At 46.8% G+C, this 27,901-nt stretch overlaps 1 protein-coding gene across 1 annotated transcript in view; it reads right to left on the bottom strand.

Annotated features, from left to right (window-relative positions):
* LOC144139763 (uncharacterized) overlaps window positions 1-27,901 on the bottom strand; it is a 46,916-nt gene that overhangs the window by 5,560 nt on the left and 13,455 nt on the right. The window contains exons 4-6 of the mRNA XM_077672026.1: window positions 24,700-24,792; window positions 4,591-4,748; window positions 1,963-2,105 (exon numbers count right to left, since the gene is read on the bottom strand). Coding sequence (XP_077528152.1) covers window positions 1,963-2,105; window positions 4,591-4,748; window positions 24,700-24,792 — 394 coding nt within the window. The remainder of the gene's footprint in view (window positions 1-1,962; window positions 2,106-4,590; window positions 4,749-24,699; window positions 24,793-27,901) is intronic.

Here is a 27,901-nt window from a genome sequence, read left to right as displayed (position 1 = left end):
GGCCACAGTTTGGACAGCGCTTCTCAGTTGAAGTACAGGCCTTCAGCTCATGGTCGTCTCCACAGCGGGGGCAGCGCAATTTGCGCTTGCACGTTCCAGCGATATGACCAAAACGCTGACATCGCGTACACTGCACCGGCTTCTCTTCGTAGTCGTAGACCTGGTGTCGAGTGTATCCCAGGATGACATATTCAGGTCTCGTGTCAGTGGTAAAAATAATTTGTATGACCTCTGATGTCCCCATTCGTCGCGCCGATCGTGCTGGTGTTCTCTGCCGCACGCTCTCAAGTATTTCAATGTCAGTGATGCCCTGAGGTACTCCTCTGATGACTCCAACAGAGCAGCTTGCTGGGCGAGGTTCATAGGCACGCACGGGAATGTCCCCGATCGCTGTTATTTGCAGGAGGCGTTCAGTAGCGTCGGCATTCCTTGTGTCTATAGCCATAAGATTGAGCCTGTAATTTGGTCGCAGCTGCAGCACCCCGTCCGGTGCCTTGCCTTCCAAGCTTTCTTTCAGCAACAGTGGATTAAAGCGAGTGATAATTTTTTTTGAATCCAGCGGCTTTAAGATCACAGTAAGCCCATGCTTTGGGGCACTTTCAGCTGCGTTGCCTGCCGCGACAGACAGAGACCTTTTAGATCCTCGACGTCGTTTGGGAGGCACAACAAGTTGAAACTTGTCGTCGGAGGGGAGTGTGCCGTCTTTGGCGTACTCATAGGTCATGGTGGTCGAAGACTCGGAAGAGATTGAGCTGATGTCGTGATCCATACCTTCAGTGGTGATGTCAGCGCGTGTGGCCGCAATCACATCCTTTGGTGCAATCCCCGTAGACAGCAATGTTGCAGGAGGTTGGAGAGGCACACTCTGTGGAGCATCAGAAGTGGACGGTAGGCCTGGCGCCCCAGGGGCAGCCGCAGCCATCGAGCCAAGATGTGTAGCGGGCGGATTGGGAAGCCCCGGAGGCTCCGCGGAGCCCGCGGGCTGCATCGCGAACGTTGGAGAACACTGTTCTAACCACGTTGTCGGTGTAGAGACTTGAGTTCGCACAAAATAATCCAGAGAGCGCAGAGTGGGCCGAACACCACTTCACTTCGTCGTCGTCGTTTTTTTTAGGAAAAAGAATACAGTAGGTGTATTTGAGCCAAAACTGCAATACACGATTAGTACTACGCAGAGTTCAATTACATTGAGATGAATTTGCGCTTGACATTCTTGAAAGCAAACAAACGTAAGTGTTGAGCACAATATCGTGACACAAATTCGCAAAAGAGCTCGAGCCCGAGCGTACACCTCGTGGCGACGTTACAAGCCCAACAGTAACGAAAGGTTCCATAAACGGCGTGCGAGCAGTGGAGTGGGGGAAGTTAAATTTACTTGAGCAAACCTCCAATGTCTTTATCATGGAAGGAGCAAGATGGGGGCTCAGAGAGTTACAGGCGGGCGGAAAAGAGAAAAAAAGGATTACCGTGTGCGTGTTAGTCAACCTTTGCTGAGACTGCCAAATCCCGAATTGGAATTTTTCGAACCACGCTCGAAGTGACCATGCTGCATACCTAGTTCTGTTTTTTTCCTGTTTTTTTCTTTGTTTTTTTTTCTATGTACTCGTGCCAGAACATCGATGAGATGGCGTTTTTTCACATTATAAGTGTCTGTTCTTTCCAAATAAAATCCAGTTGTTGTAGCGCGCCGTCCTGTGTTCTTTTTTGCGTGTCGCCGTTTTTCGCGCTAATTCCCCCTCCTCCCCCCCCCCCAAGAAAAAAAAAAAGAAAGGAGAGATCGTTACGTGGCAGAGGGGGCAGGAGACAATCGTCTTTCGGCGACATTTTCAACGAAGTGAGCAGATAAGCGGAGATATTCCTTCTGGTGAACTGGAAATTTTCACATAGCATGGAGACATCGCAGCTTCCCTACAAGCCAAACATTTCGACAAGCCACTGTAAAACATACAACGGTCGGCTTACCACTAGGCCAGCGGAAAGGTCGAAACTGTGCTGCCGCGACGCATAGAATACATTGATGGGAATCATGTGGACCAGGTATGCAGCGAACGTGAGCCGGCTCGGTGGAACCAGTGACTTCAATGAAAGAAGTGTGGTCACAAAGCCTGCGGGCCACAGACATCACACAATAAGCGTGTTACATGGCTACGTATGCTAATGATACCACTTATGCAACCCTTGCCCTGTTCGAGCACTCGCCCTGTTGTTTTGTTTATTTCGTGTTTTTAGTGTTGGGCTTTTTGAAGGTTTCATCGTACGATACTCCTTTAGGGTTACTAAAACACCGTGTCGGTACACTCCGAAGGTACTATAAGCCCTCTACTAAAGCGACGCCCGCCGGCGTCACGCAAAATAACGCCACGTATGGTTCTACTTCGCTCTTCCTAATTTAACAGCGTAACCTAACCTAACACAACCTAAAGAACAGAAAATAATCATGTAAAACACAAAAAACTAACCGAAGCCATGAAAATTGTAACGGAATATTATTTTACAAAATTACTCAACAGCCGGACTCGAAGCAGAACGTGTAAGTGTCAAATTTCAGGAGTCTAAGAAGGAACCCCTACTCCACAACGACCTTTTTTGTTTGTTTTATGGTATTTATTGCTCTACAAGTCAATGCACAAAATAATATTGACAACACATATTTACAACTATGCACATATCGAGGTGTGTTGAATAGAATATAAAAAACAAAATTAAACATAAAGACAAAGTATGTACATTTTGTTTAAAACACGGTAAAAAATGAACAACTGATATGCAGCGGATATCAGTCAGGGCAGGAATCATTTTAATCGTAGATATCTTTAGGATGAGTGATCATTTGGAAAAAGTGCGATCTTGAAGAAACCATAGACTTAGCGTGTGTACCCAGCATTCGCGTTTTCCATAAACTATGAAAAACGGTTAGGAAAAAAAAACAAATATACGGCACATCCCCATCTTCGGGTGATACAAAATACCTTACATTATGTGGACTGAACTCAAAGTCATTGTCAAGAGTTCTTTAAAGAACACCCCGAAAGAGTATGACATCTTTACATTCTATGAAGCAGTGTTAAATTGTTTCCGGTACACTGCACAAGCGACTCCACAAAGGCAGACGCTGTTCCGTGTGCCAGCCTAGTCATAAAATTTCGAATGACGTCGGACATTCAAACCATGGCTGCAGCGCTGGCCTGAAGCGCTGTCAGTCGGCACTCTGGACAGCTCTTTACAAAAAAAAAAAAAAGAAAACAGCGGCGAAGAGGACAGGACGAAGGGACGGCAAAAAACGACTAACACGGGCCCTGTTCATTGCCTGTGTTTGTCGTTTTCACCGTCCTCGCGTTCTGTTCTTAGCGGAGGTCTTTCTGTAAGCATGAACGAGCTATCTCGTGGTCCCATTTTAGTATTCCTATAGGGGTTGCCGGTAATTATTACACCTTCAGTGGCGTAAAGATGAACCACAACATCCCAAATTTCAGAAAAAGTATCCCAAAATTTCCCGACAGCATACACTATGCTAAGAGAGAACCATTCATGCATAATCACACGTGGCTTCATTTTGATATTATTATTATTAGACTCCCTGCATACAGGTTGGCGTCTATCGCCGTGGAAGAAGAGAATGCAGTCATTCATTCTACTCAGTTCACAATACAGCGTGTTAGGCCCTCCCTTACCAAAAAATTCCCACTACTTAGAGCGAGCGCGTGAACCACTGGCAAATTTATTTTTCTCAATAGCTACCGTAGTGCCACAAGAATCACAAAGCCACACAGAAAGCGAAATCATTCAGTCAACGCGCAGATTCCGCTAGTTAGTACGAGCCGGCGGCTGTTTCAATTGACGGACATAACATAAAGCGGGAATTTGCACACTTCCTGGAAGTATTTGGGGCTTTAAGAACCAATTCCCATGTAAAATGTGCTGAAATACTAGACGAATACAGATAATTTTGTATCCTCAATGCGGCTGAGTGAAAAATATATGAACATTACAATACTATGTCTTCTTCCCATTTGCCGAAGCATGTGTCCTTTTGCTTAACACATAACCCGTATTGACACTTATTCTCATTTGACACTTATTGCTGCGCTATAATCAAGGTAATGGAGCTGCTCCATTTACTGTGAGAGCACTGTTCACAAGCCTTCCATTGTTGCCACCAGGGTAGGAGATTGAGTCGTGTAACAATACAAAATGTTGAAAAGTTCAGATAATGGGCATCCACATGAGCATGCGGGAATTTATTTTGAACACTTTGTGAAAGCAGGGTTAATTAGAAGTCAACCGGTTCCCGCCGCTGACCCTATTCCTTACTGACGGTCACTTACGCTACCCAAAACATATTTGTGGGAGTTTAGCCGCAGTATAACGCAACAATATCAAAACAGGCTGTGTCAGGATTACGTGAAGAAGAGTGTCACAGAATCTCGTCACGTGGCAATAAATAAAATCTGGCTCTGCCCACAAAAGATATAAAAACAAAGAAGGGAACTAGGCTCTCGTGCGGGAGCAAAAATGTCTTTGTTTTGTAATTTTGCCGGTCGGAGTCAGTGTGTAATTTCTTTCACAAGTTGTGTTGTCTTTCACGCTCACCTCCATGACCTCCGACGCAGGCGATCACTATCCAAGCCACACAGGCGGCCCAGATGGATCGCGCAAATCCGCCGTACAAGGCCGCAGCATAGACGGGAATCTGTCCTCCTGCGGCATCCACAGGCCACATGCCCAGAAGAACGACCAGCATCAGCGCGCTGCATACGGCCCACCCAGTGTAGACGCAGGCCTGAAAACGGAGACACGCAAATGACGCACTGTTCACTGAGCTCGCGATAAACTGCTCAAACTGCTTCTTGGAGCCAACAGCAGCATCATGAAATCAGATTCGCTTCGCCTCAGACAAATTTTGCACTAACTACTCAAATACGCTAAATTCTGCGTTAAATTGATTTGTCCGTGAGTCTGATCATTACGAAAAAAATGTGCTATGATGGGATTGCAAAAAGAAGACAGTTGTTACCCCTGTGTTTGTCGTTTTTTGGGGGACGAATGAATTAAGTTGAGGTTTAATGGCGCAGCAACCTTTCGGTTATAATGCGCCTTTTGGGGGACGAAGCCCTGTCGTCGTCGTAATCATCGTCTCATGTATTCTCGGTACTAAAACACTGGGACACTCGTTTACGGAAAAAAAACCCAGGACACTCGTTTACGCCTCGCGCTGGAGCGCTTCGTAACGCGTACTACTATGAAAACACCGGGACGCTCGTTTACGCCTCGCGCTAGAGAGATTCGTGCTTCAAAGTCAAGAAACTTTTACAGCAAAGCTGTATACCTCTACCCTCCAACGGTTTTGTCTCCTTTGGGAAAAACGCTAAGGCGCCAAGAATACACTTATGTACTGCATGCTTCGCCCCTCCCAAGGTTTCACGTTAGTGGAGATTGCCCCGAATTTTTTTCATGTCCCGTCTTTTGTATATTAATAATTTTATTATAAGGCTCCAACATCCACGCTATTTGAGCGCTTCCGCTAGAGTATAAGGCACTTATTACTGCTCATGCTGCATTAATTGGAGTCCTAGTTCGAAGCTGGATTGCCCTTTACATGTTTAAAACGGAGGCTGCAGTGGGCTATTAATATTACGTGCTAACATTAAACATGTTAATCAACAGTAGCCTGGAAACAGCACAATTCTGGATCGAATTCGGCCGGGACTCCGCAATGGCACGACATTCATAAATCCTGGCAAAGTATCGTGTCGATAACGGTGTCGCTAAGCGTGGGGTAAAAAATTATATCACCATATCGTCACTGATATGTAGTTCAAATGTATTTTGAATGATCTGCGTTTGACCTTGCTGAAGCGCAAATATACGTATACGCAGGATTCGCTGTGTTAAAGATTAAGCGGCTGCGTTAATTTATTCGTATGTTTACAAAGGCGATTTCCAACACTACATTAACATAAATGTATAGCGAATGCCATTCCTAACCAGGCACGGTGCAGTATGTTCAATTTTTGAATTTTTCTCGAAGCTGGTGGTTATTTTTACTTATTAAAAATTTCTCTTCGTGGTAACTTGAACACACAAACAATTGCTTTATTTCATTTTGTCGCACTCACTACATTTGTATGGGTTCAGCTGTTACCGAAGCATGTTTTTCAGGGAATCGGAATACAGTGGTGTGCATGATCCGGCTTTCGGCTACCTCAGGCTACCGTTTTGGTAAAAAAAAAGCTTTTACACTCACCTTTCGTATTACTATGACGCCATGGCTGATGTGTAAGTAAAACCCTGCAGCCATTCCCACCAGGAAAGGGCCGATACGAGTGTGAGGCATAATGTAAACCTCATTGGCGTACCTTTTGAAATCTGGGACTAGGCTGGAAATGAAACAAGTCAGCACCTTGATGATACATTTATTATTCAACAAGCGCAGATGTAGAGCTATCACCTCGAAGCACTGAGAATACACATAAGGTCCTAATTTAAAGGATTTTTATAGGCTTAACTACAAGCCTCGGCACCTGTGACAGTTTGCAGGGTTTGAAATAAAAGGCAACAGCTGCTGTAGTAGAAGTGTTTTTGAGCATGCGTAAAGGTGTGGTGGTCATAAGAACAGTGTTTTGTTGACGAGCCAGACAGTATTTAAATGAACGTATAAACTTGACAATCGCTGCAGGTTTAGCGCCTTAGAACGCCTGTGTTAGAACCTTATTGCTAGCATTCGCATCATCGTGGTCAAATCGCATCAAGGGGTGCTAAAAAGCAACGCTGTAGTTGCAAACGCTGGCGACTCTATTGCCCTAAAGAAAGCACAATCTTCTCTGGAAAACAATAAGAACTTTTGAAACCACACAGAGTGACACATACGAGCGGCACCACTTCCATCCCTGCGAATTGCGTTGAAGGGGGATGGTACATGAGGCGTGACCCTTCTTTTGCGGCAAAGCTTCGACCTGTCAACATTTTGCTAAGTGTTGTCTCTGCGAGACACTGTCAAACTATTTTTAAGTGCGAATGCACTTCTTAAGCGAGCCTGAATCGTCCGCCACCGTCGTCCGCATAGCAACAGCTGCGGGTGCGCGCGCTCCTCGTCTTCCTCCTCGTCTCCCCTAGCAACGGGGGGAGATGGGCGCGCGCTACTCTCCTCCTCTCTCCGCTCAGTGACTGCGCGTGTTGGGTGCCTCCTCTCCACTTCGGGCGGGAGAGCTCTCGCTCGCGTAGCGGGCGCTCCGCATTCCGACGCGTGAGGGCGCTCGTGTAGCCCTCGCCGTAACGGCGGGCGCTACTCTCCTCCTCCTCTCTCCGCTCAGTGACTGCGGGTGTTGGGCGCCTCCTCTCCACTCCAAGATCACGATATCCACCGTAATCACGCAATCAACAACCGTGCATTCGCACTTACACACTCTCCCCCTCGGGGAAGTGCGAGGGAATTTTTTTATTTAAATTTGTCGATTCGGTTTTCTTTGCCTGCTGCTTTTTTGCTCGCACCTATTTACATACTCATTTACCTACCCATGCGACCTGAGCGATAACGTCCCCGACATTTTCTTATAGAACAACACTTCACTACTCTCAATGTTTGTTTAATTTTTGTGCCGAAGCTGTCAGACTAGTAGGACAAACGGGAAAGGATCTGAGTATCAGCTGTTTAGTAAACCGAAAACGTGGGTACTGATATACTTCAATTACACCCAGCCGCAAAAAATAGAGATATTGATGCCATCCATTTCATCAATCTTCTACCTCCTTTCCCACTTCCAAGTATAACCACAGGGCACGTGAAAACTCTCAAATCAGCCCCCTAAACAAGGGCCTGTCTGCGTGGGGCAATATAATATAAGTGTGGCTCACGCATCGGTCACTCTTTCTTCTAGAGGACAATGCTTTAAACAGGTCCCGTGCTGCCTTGCGTGGGAGCAGTGGGATTGTGTAACTTGGTATCAACTGCCCCACAGAAAATTCCTGGTAATTTTTTAGGGTAGTACTTTCCGCTCCTGTAGGGGGGCTAAACCATCAGCCTTCCGGCCACAAGTGCTGCAAACACCTTTCGTGATCAGCAGAATCAATTTCGCGTCGTCCTATCAATCGTTAAAGACAACGTCTTTTTACGAAACTGCTGACATTCCCTAGTCTTCTGTTTTTGTTTTATTTTTCTCCTGGAACATTCACACCGGGAGTCTCCCACGAGAGACAGGAAGCCCCATCTGAAGCAACCCTTAACCCTACCGTTGCGAGTTACCCCGAAATACTCGCCCACTATAGAAATGAGTGCCGCAAATACCCACTCTCCGACCCCCACCTGTCCCGAGGCGAAGATTTTACCCTCCGGAGACTGCAAACTTATCCCTGCCCTCCTAACACCCTTTCAGATGTCATGTATCCCACCCTATACCCCGCCACACCCAAATACTTCCCCCAACCAGGCACCCTGTACCACATGGATATGGAAGTGCCAGCAATCCTTAACGTTCACCCCTAATTCTAACTCTACTTATCTGCAGTGCGTGGACCTTATCTGCTCCGACCTCTCAGGCCAGCGAAGATTCAGGGAGAGGACACGGATGGCCAGCACGGCCCAAGGCATCCCGGACTAAATACACCGCATACGAGGCGGGTTTCCTCATGCCAGCACATCTGATAGAATAATGAAGCTTTACACCTTCATCGCTACTCATAACTGAGAGAATTAAGCGAAAGAAATACGTGGAGCTCAGAGAAGCCTGCATGCCCAGTGCTGCCAAGGGTATCATTTTAAAACAGAAATACAGTGCGTTGTGAGTACTGGACATGACACAGAGGTATTACGCGCCCTCCTATTTCACTACACGGTTCTGTTTAATAACAACAAACCCGTAGGTTGTACGCTGTTATCAGGAAGCCACAAAATGTCGCGCTAACAGGAGGAGGCGTTGTGCAGACGGCTCGGTGCGCACAAATGTCGGTACCGATGAATGTTCGTTATGTCATGAGGGGAGGTGTAGGGGAGCGGCGGCAGATGTTTGCCCGTGTTCAAGAAATAATCGCATTGTAAGAGTACAAAAGTATTCTTCACGTTTGGATTTTCAGACTGAAGAAAGAAGAGGCATTTGGCCAAATCCCGCGGCGATGTGTTGGGGAACACTTGGCCCCGTAATGTTTCGTTTCGTGTGCGTCTGAAAACTCAGAAGTTACAACCCAATAGAGCAGCAGATAACCACAGACGGGTATTTTGGCTAAATTTTTTTCCTCGGGTTCCTGCCTTTCGAACGATTCCCAAGGGTGTGCTTTACCAACCTGTCCGCATGTACACACTCCCCAGCGGCATCAACTGGTTTGCTTGGAACACTCATTCTATTCTCTTCAACTGCTACTACGGATACGCTGTTCAGCCCAAATGGCGTAGAACACGCCACGGTGACCCAGTGGCTAATGCGTTTCGCAGCTGAGCCCACGGACGTGGGTTCGATTGCCGGCCGCAGCGGTCGCTTTTCTGATGGAGGCAAAAGCCGAAAACTACCGTGTGTTCGAGATTTCGGCGCACGTTAAAGATCCCCTGGTGGTCAAAACTAATCCGGAGCCCTCCACTACGGCGCGCCTCTTCGCCTGTGTAGCGTCACCACGTTAAACCTCGTAGTCAGTCAAACGGCATAGAGGAAATGTCGCGGGATTTTGTCGCGAACGTCTTGGGTCGGAGCCCGATCATCTGATGTATTTTGTTTGCAGCAGACGCAATTGTTATTCCTGCAAAAGTTTCTTTTAGCGCGTAGCACTTCAGCGCCAGCTCCTGTGGTTTCACGGCGCCGTCGTCCCTCAATGTAACCGAGCGAACGAACGGAACACCGAAGACAAACCAGATATAAGGAGCAGGAAAGCGGTGGAGGAAAGTATGGTGGAAGTTTGAAGAGGAGGGTGGTACGCCGAGACGGCGCGAGACATTCTTTTCAATGGCGACGCGCTACGAGATATCTGAGAGAACGAAGAGGCCACGGGAGATGGAGCGATCCCGAAAGCGGAGAAACAAAGTATGGCGAAAGGCGCGAGAGATGGTCCCCCGCTGCGACGCCCTACGAGACAACGCCAGAGTATATCGCGCGCCATCATGCGTTCACTGATGCGGCGATCACTTTGTTAAGCGCAGCATGCATGTGCCGTAATCTAGATGACTGCAGTTCGCCCAGTGCACAAATTTTAACATTAGGGAGTATCGCAATCGTCAGCCGAACTTTACTTTTTGTGAATTCTTCGCATTCGTTAGGAAATAAGTAGGGTCTGGAATTGTACAGTCCGTTTAGCCCACCAACACACTTAGTTAGCCCTGCTATATTTACAATAGGGATCGACAAACAAGCACGCATAAGGTGAGTGCAAGCAGTCACATTTATTTAGCACTGGAGTGCCACGCTGTTACTTCCCACCGGCAGCAACTACCGTACGGGACATTCTCTCCAATGCATTCACGGGAATTTTTTTGATTTCCGGAGAGTTTCGCTATTAACACATAGCTACCGACGTCGCACTTTTATTGTTACAAAACATCTTTGACGCTAACGTGGTCTAACTACCTGCACAGTGTGGGTGAGCGCAGATACTTGAGTAAACGCAAATCTGCGCGTGATTTCTTGAAGGGTAAAAAGCATTTCTGTTCGTTGAGTTTTATTGCAAGCCAGTCGGTTCAGACCAGAGTTTCGCGGCTTTGAAACTCTTAGGCAGTTGGAGGCTATTATGACACTAATGGTCGTTTTTTTTTTAAATATGCTGATACTACAGCCATTTGGCTAGGCATGTTACCTGAAAAAGAGTGGATGTGCCGTTGGAGGTAGTCCGTTAAGGCCTGTGTAGACGGCTGTGAATGATGTGCTCAGAATGAACAAAAGCGCAATTATGCCGAGTCCGAGACGAGGCTTTCTGAAAAAAGACCTTTACAAGTTAATGACACTTCATTTACAACAAAATTTAGCTGCCATTGCGCCAAGCATCACGCGAACGCAAGATCTTATTATGCGTGAACCCGTGCCTGTGCAAACGTATTCCGTGCTTGAGCGCGATCGCACGTGCGTGCGTGCGTGCGTGCGCGTGCGTGTGCGAGTGTGTTTGTATGTGCGTGTGTGCGTGTGTGCGAGCGTGTTTTTGTGTATGTGTGTGCTCGTGTGTGTGTGCGTGTGTGTGGGTGTGTGCGTGTGTGTGTGCATGGGTGTGTGTGCATGTGTGCAAGTGTGTGCGCGCGTGTGTGTGTGCGTGTGCGCGTGTGTGTGTGCACGCGTGCGTGTTTGTGTGCGTGTGTATGTGTGTGAGTGTGCGCATGTGTGTGTGCGTGTGTGTGCGTGTGTTTGTGTGCGTGCGTGTGTGTTTGTGTGCGCATGTGTGTGTGAGTGTGCGCATGTGTGTGTGCGTGTGTGTGCGTGTGTTTGTGTGCGTGCGTGTGTGTTTGTGTGCGCATGTGTGTGTGCGTGTGTGCATGTGTGTGCGCATGTGTGTGTGCATGCGCGCGTGTGTGTACGTGTGTGCGTGTGTGTGTGCGTGTGTGCTCATGTGTGTGTGTGTGTGTGTGTGTGTTTGTGTGTGTTGTTTATTCTGTCTCCTTTATTGTCAGGGGAACATGTTCCAAGGGACGCCATGAACGGTAGTATAGATGTCATGATAAAAGTCTTACCTGTGCAGAGCGTATAGAATTGGTGGAGATATGAGGTAAAACTGAAAATCCACCGCTACGTAAAAGGTTGGTGTAGCGCACTGGAAAATACAACAACGGGCAAATTGAAATATTAGGCTCCATTTCTTCTACACTTGCTAGCCCAAAATTTGGTTACAGAAGAGAAACGCGGCACAAAAAGTAATTCACTCGACATTGTGGTCAGGTAAAAGTGGATTCCCAACGAAACTGCTGTAAAAATCACTGCAACTTTTGATGGGGCTACAAAATGCCTTCTTGCTCAACCAACATTTCCTGCATCTTGCATCCTGAGGTTTCTTGCAGTGTTTCAATACCCACATCCCAGCTTTATATACAGCGCATACGATACCATACTACAGCAGAGCAACAACACTACTCATACACAATCGCTGCCGCTGCCACCGCACCCTCATGCCCCGGCCGCCGTGTATGAACCTCCGATGCACGTTGACATCATGACTGCGGAAATTCAGGCCTCGTGCACCGACGCCGGTGATACTTTATTCTCTCTTTCACCTTCGAGGTCTGTGTTTCAGCGCCGCCGCCACATGCTTTCTATCGATGGGGCTGCAGCGCTGGGTCCCGGATACGGGCGTAAGCCTTGTGGCATGTCCCCGTAACGAACGTGAGCGCCCAGGATACAAACCCACGAAAGCAAGCTAAGACTCCATAGGGGAGCTAGAATTACGCAGCTTCACTGTGGAAACACTACAAAGAATAGATCGCCCAACCGTTGCAAGCATGGACTGACAGATATCATAAACAGCGTGGGATCTCCTGCTCCCCGACTCAAGAAGTTTTCTTGCGTAACAGGTCGGAGGGCACCCCAAAAGCTACTCAAATTACTTCGACATGGTAAAAAGCGCACTAGATGGGGACAGAAGAAAAGACAGTGACACGGGACGAGCGCTAATCCCGTTAGCGCTCGTCCCGTGTCACTGTCTTGTCTTCTGTCCCCGCCTAGTGCGCTTTTTACCATGGCGAAGTCGTATCACCAACTAGCCCAAATTTCTGCGTTGACTACTCAAATTAAGTCGAGATGGCCGTTTTATTCATTCACTCACACTGTGGTGCCTCAGGTAGGGTTCATTCTATGACAATTATTGAGCTTCTTATCAAAAATCGGTTATTCGTACCTCCGTGTACATATCTCCCTCCAGTAAAATTTGCTCTAGCCGCAATAATTGCATCAGAAAAGGCATTACCGATGTACCAATAGGTAAACGATTATGTACAAACAATTAAGAACGCGTCAGTATGAGTGCCTTAAACCAAACCGCAGCAAGTCTTCGATCGCGGGCGACTTTCCGTACTGCCACAGCCGGGTTAGAAGAGGACGTGGGAGCTCGCTCATGCATGACAGTCTGTTTCAACGTCGGTGCACTTGGTCGTACCGTTTCTTTTTGAAAATATCAACGGCAGTGGCACCGTGGTTTTCCAACCTTTTTCGGTTTGTTTGTGTTGTGCTGTTCGATTTCCCCAGCAGCTTGTTCACAGACATTTGAAGCGACCTTTCGGGCAGAACACCTCCTCACCATGGGACAATAGTACCATAGGAATTTTCCTCGGTAGAGGACACTGTTGGTCACCTTGTCAATGTTTGCAATTTCCGCTCCTGAGAATCTAAAAGTTTTGAACGACAAGACTGAAGCGTCGGATGGTCATTTTCACCAAAATAATGTGCCTTCTGTGATTATGAATAACTAAGCGAACATTTCAATACACTGTGCTCATAAGTACAATGTTTTCGACATCAAAAACAGCCGCTTTGAAGGGAAGTTTCCCTTTCTTCAGCTATCACGGATTAAAAATGACTGCGCTTAGCTCGGCTAGGCCCCACCATGCAAGTAAAGGAAACCGAGGCACAGTTTGCCATCCGAACGATATGCCTAGTCGAAGGTTCCGTACTGCGAGCACTCACTACCCTTTTTTAACACGAAAGTGTTTTATTCCCGGATACACAAAGATTCCGCTTACGTCATATCAGTCACTGAAGTGACGCCAGTACAACGGAGCAAGCGGCCTAAAAGAGTGCACCCCCGCACACAGGGTCTACTTGCGGAGAAGCAACCTTTAGTACTAAAGAGTACGTTATACTTAGGGTTGTTCGTTTTAGGGTTGTATATTTTAACACGAACGTGTTTTATGCCGGGATACACCAAGATTTCACTGACGTCATATCCGTCACAGAAATGACGCCAGTACACCTTAGCAAAAGCGACTGGGCCGCAGTCCGTCGCTCGCCAAGCACACCCACAAGACAGCCGCCTTCCCGCAAGTCATGCTCAGCTGCAGATTTCGCTGCACATTTCACCTTCGTGTTTTACCGATTCCTATGGCAGATAAATCAACCGGAGTTCTTTTATGAACTTCCGAAGCCGTCATCGAATTCGAAGGCGACGTGTCCATTACCGCCTCTAATTCTCGTCACTCTATATTTTCTGCATCCTTCCGAGGTTTAAATCTCCAAAGTTCCCGTTATTAGGTGCGAGGCATCTCATGCTCGGGGCTATGTCCCTCCCTTGACGTTGTCGTTGTTGCACCGTCCACACCCCCACTGCGCATGCTCGGATTGCTGAACGCCGGGTCCCTTCTATGGCTCTTGCAGTGATAGTATTGCCGATGTCACCAAGAACCAGCAAGCAGAGGAGCACATGTAGGTTGCGGCCGTGCAGCGGAGAAGCCGTGGTGTTCTCTGGCGCGTCACTCGTCCTGCGTGTCCAGGCCACGCGCTGCTGACGATGAAGGTAGCGATCAACGATGATGATTGACGTCACTTGCGGTTTAGTAAGAACTGGCCACTACAAACCCATTAGGAAGCCGAGTAACATCTGCAGGATAGTCCGACGCAGCCGGCGGCTGTCGGTGCAGCGGCGGACAACTGGATTATCAGCGATGGGAACAGGTTGCATCATCAGCCCCTGGCGAGCGCATCTTCACGCCTCCGACCCCTCAAACATTCGTCATCACGTGACCAGTCTCTTTGCGACACGCGAGCCAGTCGCTCCTTCTACTTCTCAAACTGGCCGAGAGGTGCCGCGAGACGCCCGCGCCGCGGCTGCAGCGCGTCACGTGGTATCACTTCGATGTCAAATTTTGACATACAGCGTACCTCGCTAAACTAAGTCACTATTGCTTTCACAATAAAAGTAATGTTTATTGGCCCCGCATCTTGCACACTGGCAGCGTCAGTTCAGAGTCTGCGCAGCTGAGTGTAATTATTGCAGTATATTTCTCGCTTCGCCTTAAGCTCTTCACAACCAAAGCCGCAGTGCTGAGGCATGCCTCGAACGTTATCCCTGCTCACATAGTGCATATGAAGGTGATGTAACCCTGAAATCGTCGGGCACGGTCACAGAAGAATACGTTTACCATCTCAAACTCACAGCAACAACCTGGAGCCACTATTTGAACTCACCGCCGCTTTTGTTGGAATCATGGCCAATATAAAGGATAAGTGTGAGTCTCCCATTCTACGGTCGTGATTTCTAATACCCCCATACAACAGAGTCATATTTTTCAGTCAGGAGAAAAGATCGATTGAAAATTACCGGAGCGAACCCCAACTGGATGCGTGTCCGTAGATCGCGTCCTCATTAGCTATAAGACGGAAAGGAGAATACAAACACAGTATATTCTTCTACCTGATCAGGTCTAAGACAATGTGCATTGTTTAATGACACAACATTGTGGATATATATTTCTAACCTAATAAGAAGCGTCTTCTGAAACGCAGAACATCCCATTTTTTTCTTCGTTGAAGCCTTAGACAGTGCCCCTTAACCTCGGCAGATCGGGGGCGTCACAAGGCAGGTACCTGGAAGCCGCATTTCTGGCGCAATATAGAGGAATGAGCCGGCCATGGAAAACGTCAACAAGCAAGCAGACATTCCTTCATTCCAGCCTGACGGCCCCTCATTAAGTAGTAAAACAATCAATGGATGTGCATTCCACTTTTTATGAGGATGATTTCTGTGTTTTGGTACTGCAGTTACAACACATCTGCTGTTTTATTCTGTGGTTTCTAACCACAACAAAATACAAGAACGCAACAACGACTACAAAGTATTGCTTCTACTGACTAGTTTTAGGCAGCTTGCCGAGATAAGTAATTCAGATGCCGGGCCATGAACCAAACCTACTTTGAACTAAAACATGAATATTGTAATTATCAGACATAGGCATCAAAATGCAGTATTTGCAGTACATTCTAGGGGTAGCTCAAACAACTCATATGGCCCCAACAGAACCTAGTATGCGGTCCTTTACCTGCGTACCTGAGGCTACAATAATAAGTTTTAAGATAACCGGTAGTTTCTACAACGTTGAAACGACCAGCAACTGTTCTAAAGCAGCAGTGGAATCGCAGAGGCAGCTTTCAATGCTCGTTTTGTTGCAGGTAAGCATAAATCCCCATTTACTGCAGGCGAATGCCTGTAATAAAAAAATACCTTAAATTTCCGAGCAAGCCACTTTTGCTAACAACCTGGCAGTGGTCAAACTCGAAGACTGACTGTCAGCGCATAACAGCAGTCACTCACACATCTGCCATAAAAAAATTCTGCGGTGCTTATTCTAGGTAACCAGCAGTTGAAATCCGTAAAACCTTTATTTCAAAGCAAAAAAATGGCAAAACACACTTTTATTGCCCTCAATGCATCCATAATCAGCATGAGATATTGCTGAGGTAATACCTTCTCGTACTTGTTTTGTGGCGCTAATAATTTACCTTCAGTGGCAAATTTACAATAGGCACACTCTAATATTCTCTAAAACACTATAATACAGCTTTGCGATTGTCGTTTCCATGATACCGCACAAAACCGGCAAGGTCTTTTTTCCCGTTTTTTTTTTCATCCTAAAATTATTTCGTACTTGGTATGCATGACTACACCCTTCCAATGTAGGCATCAAAGGAGTTTGGTGAATTGTTGACTTACTATGTTTTTCATTCCAATAAAATTTTGCACGTACAGCATGTTGGCCCACCAGTAGTCTACACAGTTCCGCTGCGCTGCCAATATATTGCTGTCTTGTAAAGGTCCTTCACCGAGGTACGGCAGGTATGCCACGTAGAATGCCACAAGGAGGGCGATGAGTGGAGTAAGTCTGAAAGCAGTAAGAAAGAATGGCCCAGTTTGGAGTAGTGGTGCAAGGCTTGAGAAACAAAGGGCCGGGTGTCGACCTATCATCTTTTCCCACAGACCGCGGATCCCAGTGGAAAGGGAGAAGCCTGCCCTAGCAGTGGGAAGCCATTTTGGGTGGCAAGAACCAATAAAGTATTACAGTGTTTATTATGTAGCAATCGCCATCCTCCCTTTCGTTGCCTTCGTTAGATGTCCCAGCTGAGCGAGGGAAATCCTCTTTAGGCGCGTCCTTGGCTCGGTACACCTCCACTTCGTCTGCCGATCCGGTGGTCCTTTCCACGTGTGATTGGTAATGTTCATGATGTAGTAGTAGTAGTCGTAGTAGTAGTACCTACTATTACCACGTGTGATTGGTAATGTTCATGATCCGAAAGTAGTAGTAGTAGTAGTAGTAGTAAACTTTATTTTTTGAAAAGGGGTGAGACAAAAGGGAGAGAGATCAAGGGTGGGATCCAAATTCCAGTACCCCAGAAGCTATTTGGCAATCCCCGGTCCTACAAAGCAGCGCAAGCTGTTGTGCAGGGTCCGAGCTAGACAGGGCTTCCTCCCGGGACTCTAATGAGGTTTGGTGGCTATTTTTGTGCCGAGTGATTGGGCAATGCCAGACTGTGTGGAATAAATCGGCCTTCTGGCGACATTTCTTGCAGTCCTCATTATACTTTGCTGGGAACATAAGTGATAGTCTGGACTTATTAAAGTAGGTGTTCGCCTGTGTTTTTCTAAGATTCCTCGCTTCTTCAGCAGTTAAGCTGGGGTATGGCGTAGGCATTGATATTCGGTGAAGCCTATAGCATGTTAATTTGTCTGTGCCTTGACAATAAGCAGGGAGGGCGTACGAATGTTCCGGGTCTCTGCGGTGTATGGTAGTCCTCGCAAGAGAATCGGCCGCCTCGTTACCCTCTAGCCCCTGATGGGCGGGAGTCCAGACAAGTGTGTGGTTCTGTTTTAGAATTTTTGGAAGTCTTTCAGCATTCCTTGCGATGATGCCCTCAGTGTTTTGACCACGTACCCACAAGAAGGGATTGGACAGGTGTAATTCATTTTGATACTGTGACAGAACTATAAACTACTAATTTATTTATATAAAAGAAGGGGCCGTGAAATAAAAGTTCGCTAATTGAAACCACGATTACTCGTTATTACCTGTTCTTCACCAACTCAAGTGACCTGTTGCAGGATGGTAAGCCAGAACACAATTATATGTGTGCCTTTTTGCGTACCCGAAATTTGTTGCCCCAACAAAGAGGACAAGTGGAACCGATAGGGTCAGCCCCATGACGTTCAAATGGCTCCTTCAAAAGTCGCTCTCTAGCTGCCGAGAAGCGGGGACCGGCGATAAAAAAATATTATACTGACTCCGGGACCTGGCACCGTACACACTTTTCGGTAGGGCAAAGCCCTGTTCTGAACATTTAAATTCAGACGCGGTATCCTGCAGGACAGTTCAGTGAAAGTCACTTCCCTTTGGAACAAACCACAAAGAAGAATATTCTACCCGAACTTTAAATGTGTGTACTCTTCACTTGATAAGAGCACATCTGAACGAGTAGCATCTAGATGCCAATATCTTATTAATCTTGAAGGTACAAAAATAGCCGGATTACCCATGCCGAATTGAATGGAAGCTGTGACAGCGAGCTTGGACAGATGGTCAGATGCCTCTTTGTTACTGGTGCCCGTATGGCCAGGGAACCATGCAAGCGTACCTCCTTCATGAGCCTTGGAACAAAAAAAGTAGTGTGCGGTGCAATGGAGAGTCGGAAGAAGAAGTGTCCAAAACACTGACATGACCCCATTTATAATGCATAAAGATTTCATAAATAGATTATATGTGTGATAAAAAATGTTAACATTAAAATATGACAAACCTTTGAAACTGAAAAGAAAAGCGCTAACGGGATTTGAACCCGGGGTAGGATGTTTGCTTCGCAAGAGCGAAACTACTACGCTACCAGACCAAGCGGTTCTGAGCGGTTAAATTGAGGGCCACATGCACGTGGACATAGCTTCAAACATGCCCCTAGATGGCGCCATGTGTCGCTTGGCTGTGCTGACTGGGAAACGCCTATACGCGAGCCCCGGATATTATGACGACTTCTGAAGGGACTGCTTGACAGATTCGTAGTTGTCGTCTTCGCCGCAGCGTACCCGGGCGCGCCGGTCATTACACGGCGATGACGACAAAGGCGGGAGTTCCTCAAGTTGCACAAGCCCAAGCGCAAGCCTGAACGACACCGGGCGCTCCTCACGAGACGCACACTCACGTGCGCTAAGTATTTTTTGCCAAGGACTGTGCGCGAAGGTCGCACTGGGCGCCTCCCGCCAGGGGAGTTTTTTCTTTTTTTTTTTTTGCGAACGTAAACACACCAAGCTCAAGTTGAAGCAGCTGTGCTATTAAAAAGAAAGAATGGTTACCTAAAATACGTGTACTTAACGGGTGGCCTATCCGACTCGGCAAACAATTTGCGGCACCTTCTAAGATTACTAATGCAAAACCTTTAAGTGGCTCATCAAACGCGAAAAGTGACCATACTAGTCGTAGGCTTCGGCGATAACAAAAAAATTCCCCTCATTTCCCCGAGGGGAAGAATGTGAAAGTGCGAATGCACGAGTTGAATTTGCGCGGTTCGGTAATGTTCGCGAAAGAGAGATCACACACACACACACAACTACAAAGAAAAAAAGATGCATTTATTCACAGACACCTATTTGTGTTGTCGTTGTACTTGATTGCTAGAGCGGATCTCAGCTTTGAAATTTCGTGTCAGTACTCCTTTAAGCGGATGCATTAGCCCTTCTCACGCCCGATTCTTGGCCAATCCCCCACGTGGGTATGTGCCATGTCAGCGGCCAGGCAGCGCGCGCCCATCTCCCCCCGTTGCCAAGGAAGACGAGGAGATTCCTGGCCAATCCCCCACGTGGGTATGTGCCATGTCAGCGGCCAGGCAGCGCGCGCCCATCTCCCCCCGTTGCCAAGGAAGACGAGGAGCGCGCGCACCCGCAGCTGTTGCTATGCGGACGGCGGCGGACGCTTCAGGCTCGCTTAAGAAGTGCATTCGCACTTAAAACTGTACAACAAGGCCGCTGCTGTAAACATCAAAATAAGTTATCTTCGTGCAGTATTTGAACTCCAGTCGCCAGAGTAGCAGACCAGCACTCGAGTCACTGCCATAGCTGGAAGGTCTGCCAGAATGGACAAGAATGAGCTTGATGCATGTGCTTTTACAAGTAAACGTAGCAGCCCGCGCGTACAAGTACACGCGTAGGTGAGCATTGACTTTGGGGAAGCTGAAGCGTGTGTCGCCGCTAGCCTGCCTCTCGGAGTAACTCGCGTCCAACGACGAAGAAAAAGAAGACAGAGCCACATTCACGACGTAGAAGTAGAGAAGGCTGATACTTTAGAAAAAGATAAGCACTGTCTGTTGCCTAAGAAATTTTCTTCAACTGCATCCTGTCTGCCAAAACATTGCTTTTAACATGGTGGTACGTACCCACCACACACTTGCCATTGACGGCACCATGTCATATATACAAGTTTTCTCACCGGTTCCATCAGTGGCCCAAATCTCCACGCAGCCTATGTTCTTGGTATGTAAAATAAGGCATACGACAAGGCAACCTCTGGCCTATGTAGCACGAAACATTCAAAGGATCCGCGCAGTTACAGGTTTGTAATCTTTTAGTACGCAGCACTTTGGCGCCTGCTACAGTGGTTTGGCGGCGGCGGTGGCGGCGGCGGCGGCGATGGCGATGGCGATGTCCTGGTAACCCAGCGAACCATGCGAAACACCCACGGCAGAAAGAAAATGGAGGAAGAGCTTCTGGTGAAGGTGTGAGGGGGAGGGCGGTATGCGCTACTATGGTGTCTTCTCCCAGCGCGTCGCCACGGCTCAGCATGTCTGACTGCCTCCCGACGGCCGCTCGATGGAAACAAGGTCCAGCCACCTGAATGCCTGGTGGTGGTGGTTGTGGGATCAGGCGGCGTTAGCCTGGCTGGATATGCCGGCAATTGCTCCGCCCAAGCTCCTCCTAATTAGCCAAAGGTAGTGTCCTTTTACCACAAGCTTGCCAGCTCCGTCTCCTCAAGGAAGCTTAGGAGAAGGCGTGACACGTCTCTTTTCAGCATCCAATGTCCCCTTGGAAAGACGATGTGGTCCAGAGTGCTGTGTGGGGCTGCCAGCTTTCGAATCGCTGAGAGCATTGCAGTCCGCTCGACATCATGCTATGGGCAACACATTACGTAGTGGTGTACATCCCCTATCACTGCACATGACGAACACAGAGGCGATCGCACGAGGCCCACCTTGAATAGCCATGCTGTGCTCTTCGCTGAGCCCGTTCGGATGCGGTACAGCAATGTTGCCTCCGATCTTGTAAGCCCCTTTGTGACGCAAGGCTGGTGATAGGGATTTCCCGGAGACTTGAAATGTTCTGGCCACTGTTCGCCTGAAGTCGTTCCAGTGATTGGAATAAACTTTAACTGTCATGCAAACTGCAGCGCCTCTCCGCCAGTGACGGCACTAGTTACCTTTTCCGCCCCAGCGTCGGCCATGGCGCTGGTCGTCGGTGAAAGAACCGCGGCGGCGGCCGGCGGCGGAAGCTGCTTCGAAGCGCTGCTAGCAGCGTAGACGAACGGCCGTAATTGATCACATCGTATTTTTTTAATTATGCGGTGACTTGTGAGCGTTACAAAATGATTGAGATTTCGAAAGTGTTCCCAGAATCAGTTTTTAAGTGTTATCGATCAGAGCGCTTCATTTCTTTTCCTCACAGCGCGACTTAGCAGCATGCGGCGTATTGGAAATGTCCGGCTCGAGGCGGCTCATTTCTTCAGCATTTTTTAAGGATTATGCATGCGATGTTTGGCGCGTCATGGGGCTGTTTTCATTAGAACTGGACTGAACCATTCTTCTGTTGATATTTCGCACACTGCGTGATCATCAAAATATTAACAGGGATGAACACAGCCTCTCTGATACTTGCGAGATGTAAAAATCAGCAAAATGTTGGATTCTGAGACGTACCGCCCACTTTTTACAGCGCGTTTTACCACTGTTATAACATTTCCCCCTTCTTCCTTTATTAGCATTTTTAAAAATTCCACTAAAATCCCCTGGGATATTTTTTTTTAATTTATCTGGCTGATTATAAGAAGCGAGACATTTTATTAGCGTTAAATTGCTGCAAATTATTAACGTGTATTAGGCAACATTTAAAGGGCCTCGAGGCTTGCTATATTTTTTCATACAGTAATACCTCTTTACACCACTTTCGGAGGTATTCATTCGGACGGATTGTTTATCGTGTGGCGCACTGTCTTTATACCGAGCTTACTTGTAAAAAAGTAGTCGACCGTCAAATGGAAGTTTCCGGCCGTGGCCTCCCCCTCACACTGTCGCCCACGCTCCTCCTCTGTTCGTGGTTCATCCGAACAACATAACATTTGCGCGGGAGGTTCAAACACGGTTTGCAACAACATGCTCGGTGGCGGCGACGCCCTGCGACATAACGGCAGAGCAGCGCGCGCCGCCGTGTGTTCGTTGATCATGGGATCACGTTACGAGACACGAGGACGCGGGTTCGATTCCCGGCCGTGGCGGCGGCTTTTCTGATGGAGGCGAAAAGCAAAAACGCCCGTGAGTACGAGATTTCGGTGCACGTTAAAGATCCCCAGCTGGTCGAAATTAATCCGGAGCCCTCCACTACGACGCGCCTCATCGCCTGCGTTGCGTCGGCGCGTTAAACCCTACAATAAATCAATCCATTTTCGAGAGGCAGCAGCTATGCTCCATAACGAGAAAACTGAACTTGCGCTGCGCACAACTTTCGCATTAGGGAGCATTGTAATCGTCAGCTGCTTTTTTTAAACCTAGAGGGAAAAGAGGACGGTAAAAAGACGGGTACATATGGGCTTGGCCTGCTGCTCCGGGGCCCCTCTCATGGGACGTGGGGCATCTCTTAACTCCGGAGTGCTTGGTAAAGCTTCGCCCTTCAAGTGAGGTTCTTTGCTGATGCATCGTACCTATTAGTGGTTAGAAGACGCTATGATTCTGCTTGACTATGGCTGAGAAATGGCAGAAAAAATTGTGCGTGTCTATATGAAAATTGCAGAGTGTCCCAGACCTCTTTCGCTAATTTTGGGGGTGGGGTAAAGGAGGAGATTATTCAAGCAATTTGGTCCTCAGTTAGCAGGAAAGGCGCCACGGGGAACCTGTATTTCTCACCGTAAAGTATTCGTGCATTAGTTCTGTGGGGCTTAAAAACCCTACGAATGCCTCCTTGTAACCATGTTTTACCGCGTTCCCCGCATCGTTCCTTCTCAATAAAGCACTTCGCGGAAGACATAGCAATTGTTATTGCGAATAAACAAAAGTGTTTATATAACTCTGATGTTCCCAGCCGAGAAAACATGCATGGTTATGTGGGTCATAGACAGTTAAATACTTTTTACTGTACCAGAGAGTCTCGCTTACGTGTTTTATTTAAACGTTCGTGCCCTAGCTTTTGTTAAAGAAGGCATAAGTAGGCCGGTCGCAATCCAATTTTATGGTGAGTCAAAGATTCAGGGAAAGCTTTACGGCGCAGTTATGAGCTAAATTTCAAGAGACCACTGTGCGCATACAAGATACCGCCTAGTCCAGAAAACATTCTCACACTTACTGCGCACGCTCGCCAGACACCACGTGTTCGCCGTCTCGCGCACGCGACTCGCACGTTATCTCAGTTCGGTTCCGGTCACGCAGGGAGGGTAAACCACGTCGAGCGCGGCCCCAGCTACAATAGCGTGTCTTAGATGGACCACGGCGTGAGCGGAAACGGAAATGGGTGCGAAGAGACGGAAAGTGGTTCTTACCATTTCCTCTGGAACTGTTTGGACGACGGTGCGTCTACCATACGACATCCCTCCTATGTAAACTTGACGCTTCCAAAGAACTTTTTCAGTGTCGTGTCTGAACCCGCGGCAGTCTATAGTAGCTACCATGAGGCTATATTTCTATTAGTCGCACACTATAAAGACATTATGAAGAAAATAACAATTTACGTTGTGTGTATGTTTATTAAAGGGACCCTGCAACACTTTTGATAAGTGTTTTTACTCTTTCCTTCGCGTCTGAAACCACTGCTAAAGCCCTAGTTATCACCAGCACGGAGCGGCACTGCGTGATTTGCTCGTCGCACTAGGTACGCCTTCCATTTCTGCTTTGTTTTTGTAGCTTTTTTTTAAGTCACTAACGAAAAGCATTCATTGCTGCAACTGAAGGAAAACCGGCCAACAGCCGCTACATGGCCTTGGTGACGTAATTCGAGCCGTCGAAGAACATCAAGACCGAGAAAGAAAGAAAACTCTTTTGAGCGACTTTGCAAGTTATCTGATGGGCATAAAGCAGTAATTTTTGGCTGAGGGGCTTTCCGTCCTTCTAATGTAAGTACTGAGTGTGTTGGGTGACAACGTTCTGCAAGCATTTAAGATTTCAAAAAGTTGAAGAAAGTGTTGCAGGGTCCCTTTAAAATCCATGCACGTTTCCGACCACACATACACTTCCGCTGGTCATTCACCTTCACAGGCTGGAATGGTGCTTATTTTTCATTCCAACATTTCTATTGTGTGAAAGGTTTTGCCATTGTTAAGATTTAGATGCATTTGGCACAAAAACTAAAGTACTACTTCTATAGGGAGGTTATTAACAACTGCAATGTTAATACATACACTGCGGACACATTCCATGTGTCCGCAGTGTCTCGGCTCACCCTTTTTTTAAGGTATCATCGCATGCACTGACAGCAAGGCGCCTACTTTTTTAACGCGGACCTGCAAGCGCCACCCCTATACCCTCCTCGAAATTGATAAAATCCACATTGGCACGACTTGGAAGGGCAGTTAGTTGGCTTTGTTTACCTTACCTCCAATATCGGTGAAAATAGAAGATCCACCAGTTCATCTTGCCTCCCGCTTCATCCATTCGTTTCAGACACAAGTAGACGACCAGAAGCCCTCTAAAAAAAAAAAAAGAAACCGAAGTGTCTGAACTGGGAAGCCATATGAAGCCTACACTATACGAGCGAATCACAGCCGGACATAACAAAAATGTAGTACCGACTACCTCGCAATATCAGCTCGTCGAACGTTCTACACATTCAGTCACCACTGCCTAGCCTTTAAAGTGACAGCAGTAAAAATAAGCAGCGTGCAGTAAATAAATTCGCGAATAACAGGAAAAAACAAAACATAACAGCAACTCTACGTTGTATGCAATACCAAAAGATAGCTCAAAAGCTCGTTGTTCTGACTCTGTAGATATTCCAGTGTCAAAATTTTGCAGTGTCCTCCTGAGCTTGACATCATTTATAACCATACTAATGATGTTGAGCTCAGTGCAACGATTAAGAAATTTCAACGAATCTCAGCATAAGCGATGCACGAAAATAACGTAAGAAGGAAAATAAACTGTAGAGGAGAACAAGGATTATGTTAGGACTAGCTGATTCCTGCATCCTGAAGGAAGGCAAGACCTTAGAAGCCCGCGTCATTGCATAACTTTCAGACTTGAAATTTGGCAGACAAACTTTTCGAGATTTACATCTTTTTGTCTTCGTTTAAATGCCTGATCTGGATGACAAATCGAGCGCGAAATACACTCAAGCCACAACGCAACTAATAGAAGATTTTAGTACTTAAAAATCTAATAACCCGTGTGTACTTGCTGCACAAGCTGAAAAAGTGTCGAACGTAGGCATTGTCACTGCGTTATCCCTACCCTACGATCATTTCCCTACTCGCAGAGTTTTATAGGCAGCCTAAGCAGCCTAAAGGCTTGCTCTCCTTTTGACTGCCGTCTTGTCACCAAGTACATTCGGCAGTAGCCTCGATGTGTGTTGCGTGCTTTAAGCTATTATACCCGAAGTGATTTCAACGCAAACTGTAAGAAGCGTCTCTCGCGGGTTTTTTCGTTCCGGTCAACTACCAATAAATGAGTAGTTCAAATAACGAAGAATTTTATGTTCCACAAATCGGCAATAAAAAACAACGCACTTAACCCCGTAAGGGGAAGCAGGCACAATCATCTTCCTCATCGGGCCACCTTTAGTTATGCGCGACCAGCAAGAACGAAATAACCTTTTGCTCTGAGTCTCTTTACTATTACTTGATGCGTTGACATTCAGAGTATATGTTTAACGATCATTTTCCACGACCTTTATCTCTCATGCGCTTGCAAGAGCTGCTATTACATTTGGAAGCTTGCACTTATCTAGGTCATCGCTTCTTGCGGATGCCGTGGGCACCCCGGGTGATCTCCGACCGGATTCTGGTCGACAATCGGCTGTCGCTGCCAAAACGTACCTCTGCCACTGAGCCGCCATTACTGAGGCCGCCACCTCGTCCAAAGCTTTGTAGCTTGTTTACCCTACATCTTCTAGTAGGTATATATATATATATATATATATATATATATATATATATATATATATATATATATATATATATATCAGAGTGTCGAACCGAAAAAAATACCGGTCCGAACCGGTTGGCGAGCCGGTTCCGAAGCTTGAACCGGTTCGTGAACCGGTTCGGCGAGTTGAGTGGGTACCGAACGGCGAAAGAAATGTTTGTAGTTTGTAGTTAAAGGCGACCATAAAACTAAATACAATTTTGGCGCTTTCAAAATGTTGCGTTTTATCGATAAGAGGTACAAAACTCGAATACATTGCAATTAGACCAGATATTAAAAACAACAGTTGAAGTAGTGAATATTTACCAGTTGCTTTCCTACCAAACCGTTATGTTTTCCTATAGGGACTTGTTAATGCGACCAACAAGGGTAAGGCTGTCCGTGAAATATAGTTTCTCACGCTTCGTTTTTTTTTTTGTTGTTGTTGTTGTTGTTGTTGCTGATTATGAACTCACAGCCTTCTCTTTGGAATCGCTTATCATCGCGAACGTTATAAACCCCGTACAGTTAGGCCTGCGTACCCGTTAGACCCCTCTGTACATTAGCAGGGAACTATAACTACCAGCGGTGTACATTTTCTCATCTTCTGTAGCGTAAAAAAAGAAATCCTACAGCGGCCACGCAAACACTTTCTATGAATTCGATTGTTTGGTTGCCTGGGGCAATTTGTTAGCAGTCATCTTCCCAAGGGTGTGAGCTAAAATCTTTTTAAAAGTGAGCTTTAGTTAAGGCTCAGTCCCTTCATATTTCTCTTATCATTGGAATGCATTTTGGGGTATGTATTACGGGTGTGTGCGTCACCCTGAATGCGTCTGCATTCGGCCACACCAGCGCCATCGTTCAGTCCGTTCAGGTTCATAATCTTATATTACACTAGGCGACTGCAAACTGAAAATGTGAAGGTATGCGCAAATAACGAAAATGAATTTTTTGAAAAGACGCTCTCTAATTTGCCGGGAACAGTACCCCCCTTCTCCCCGTCTCCTTTGGAACAAGTAGCAGGAGCAGCAGAGTAGCAAGTTTGACCAGTAAGTGAAAGTATACCTTAAAAAACAAAACAGCCTGAAAGAGGCGAAACAGAAGAGCAAGCAAAGAGGATGAAAGCTAAGCAAATGGGACCGAACGGGGCGGACATCTACTTTAGCGCTGTATTTTCTTCCAAGACAAAAAACGTAGTGCCTGCAAGGTTGGGGATAGTTTCATGCAAAAGTGCCTACGACACGCTAACAATTTTCTTTGCTATACAGTCGAACCTCTTTATAACAAAGTAGTATCAGGATAGCAAATTATTTCGTTATATCCGATATTCGTTGTAACTGTAGAGGTAAAAATCGGCTCTGACAAATCGAAAATCTGGCTCCCGCAAAAATACTTGATACAAAAATGCATTTTTTAGGCTTCGAATTCGCTGTAAACAATGTAACCCATACCCGATTTTTTTTTTTTTTTTGCATTTCACCTCACCGAACCGGAGCATGAGTACGTGAAATTACAACAGAATATAGTTCACTAGACAAAACAGGCCTCCGTCCTTATTTATTTGATGAAGGATGTGATCTTCGTCTGGTGGCTACGCACATGACTGAGCAGGATGACGTTTTCCACAGTGTCCACGAACAAAATGGTCTTTATACTGCTGCAGTTTCGGACTACGA

Source organism: Haemaphysalis longicornis, unplaced genomic scaffold (genome assembly GCF_048455015.1).
Source record: "Haemaphysalis longicornis isolate Haplotype H1 unplaced genomic scaffold, Haemaphysalis longicornis Haplotype H1 scaffold_5, whole genome shotgun sequence".
Classification (NCBI taxonomy): Eukaryota; Metazoa; Arthropoda; class Arachnida; order Ixodida; family Ixodidae; genus Haemaphysalis; species Haemaphysalis longicornis.
This window is presented reverse-complemented; position numbering and strand designations above follow the sequence as displayed.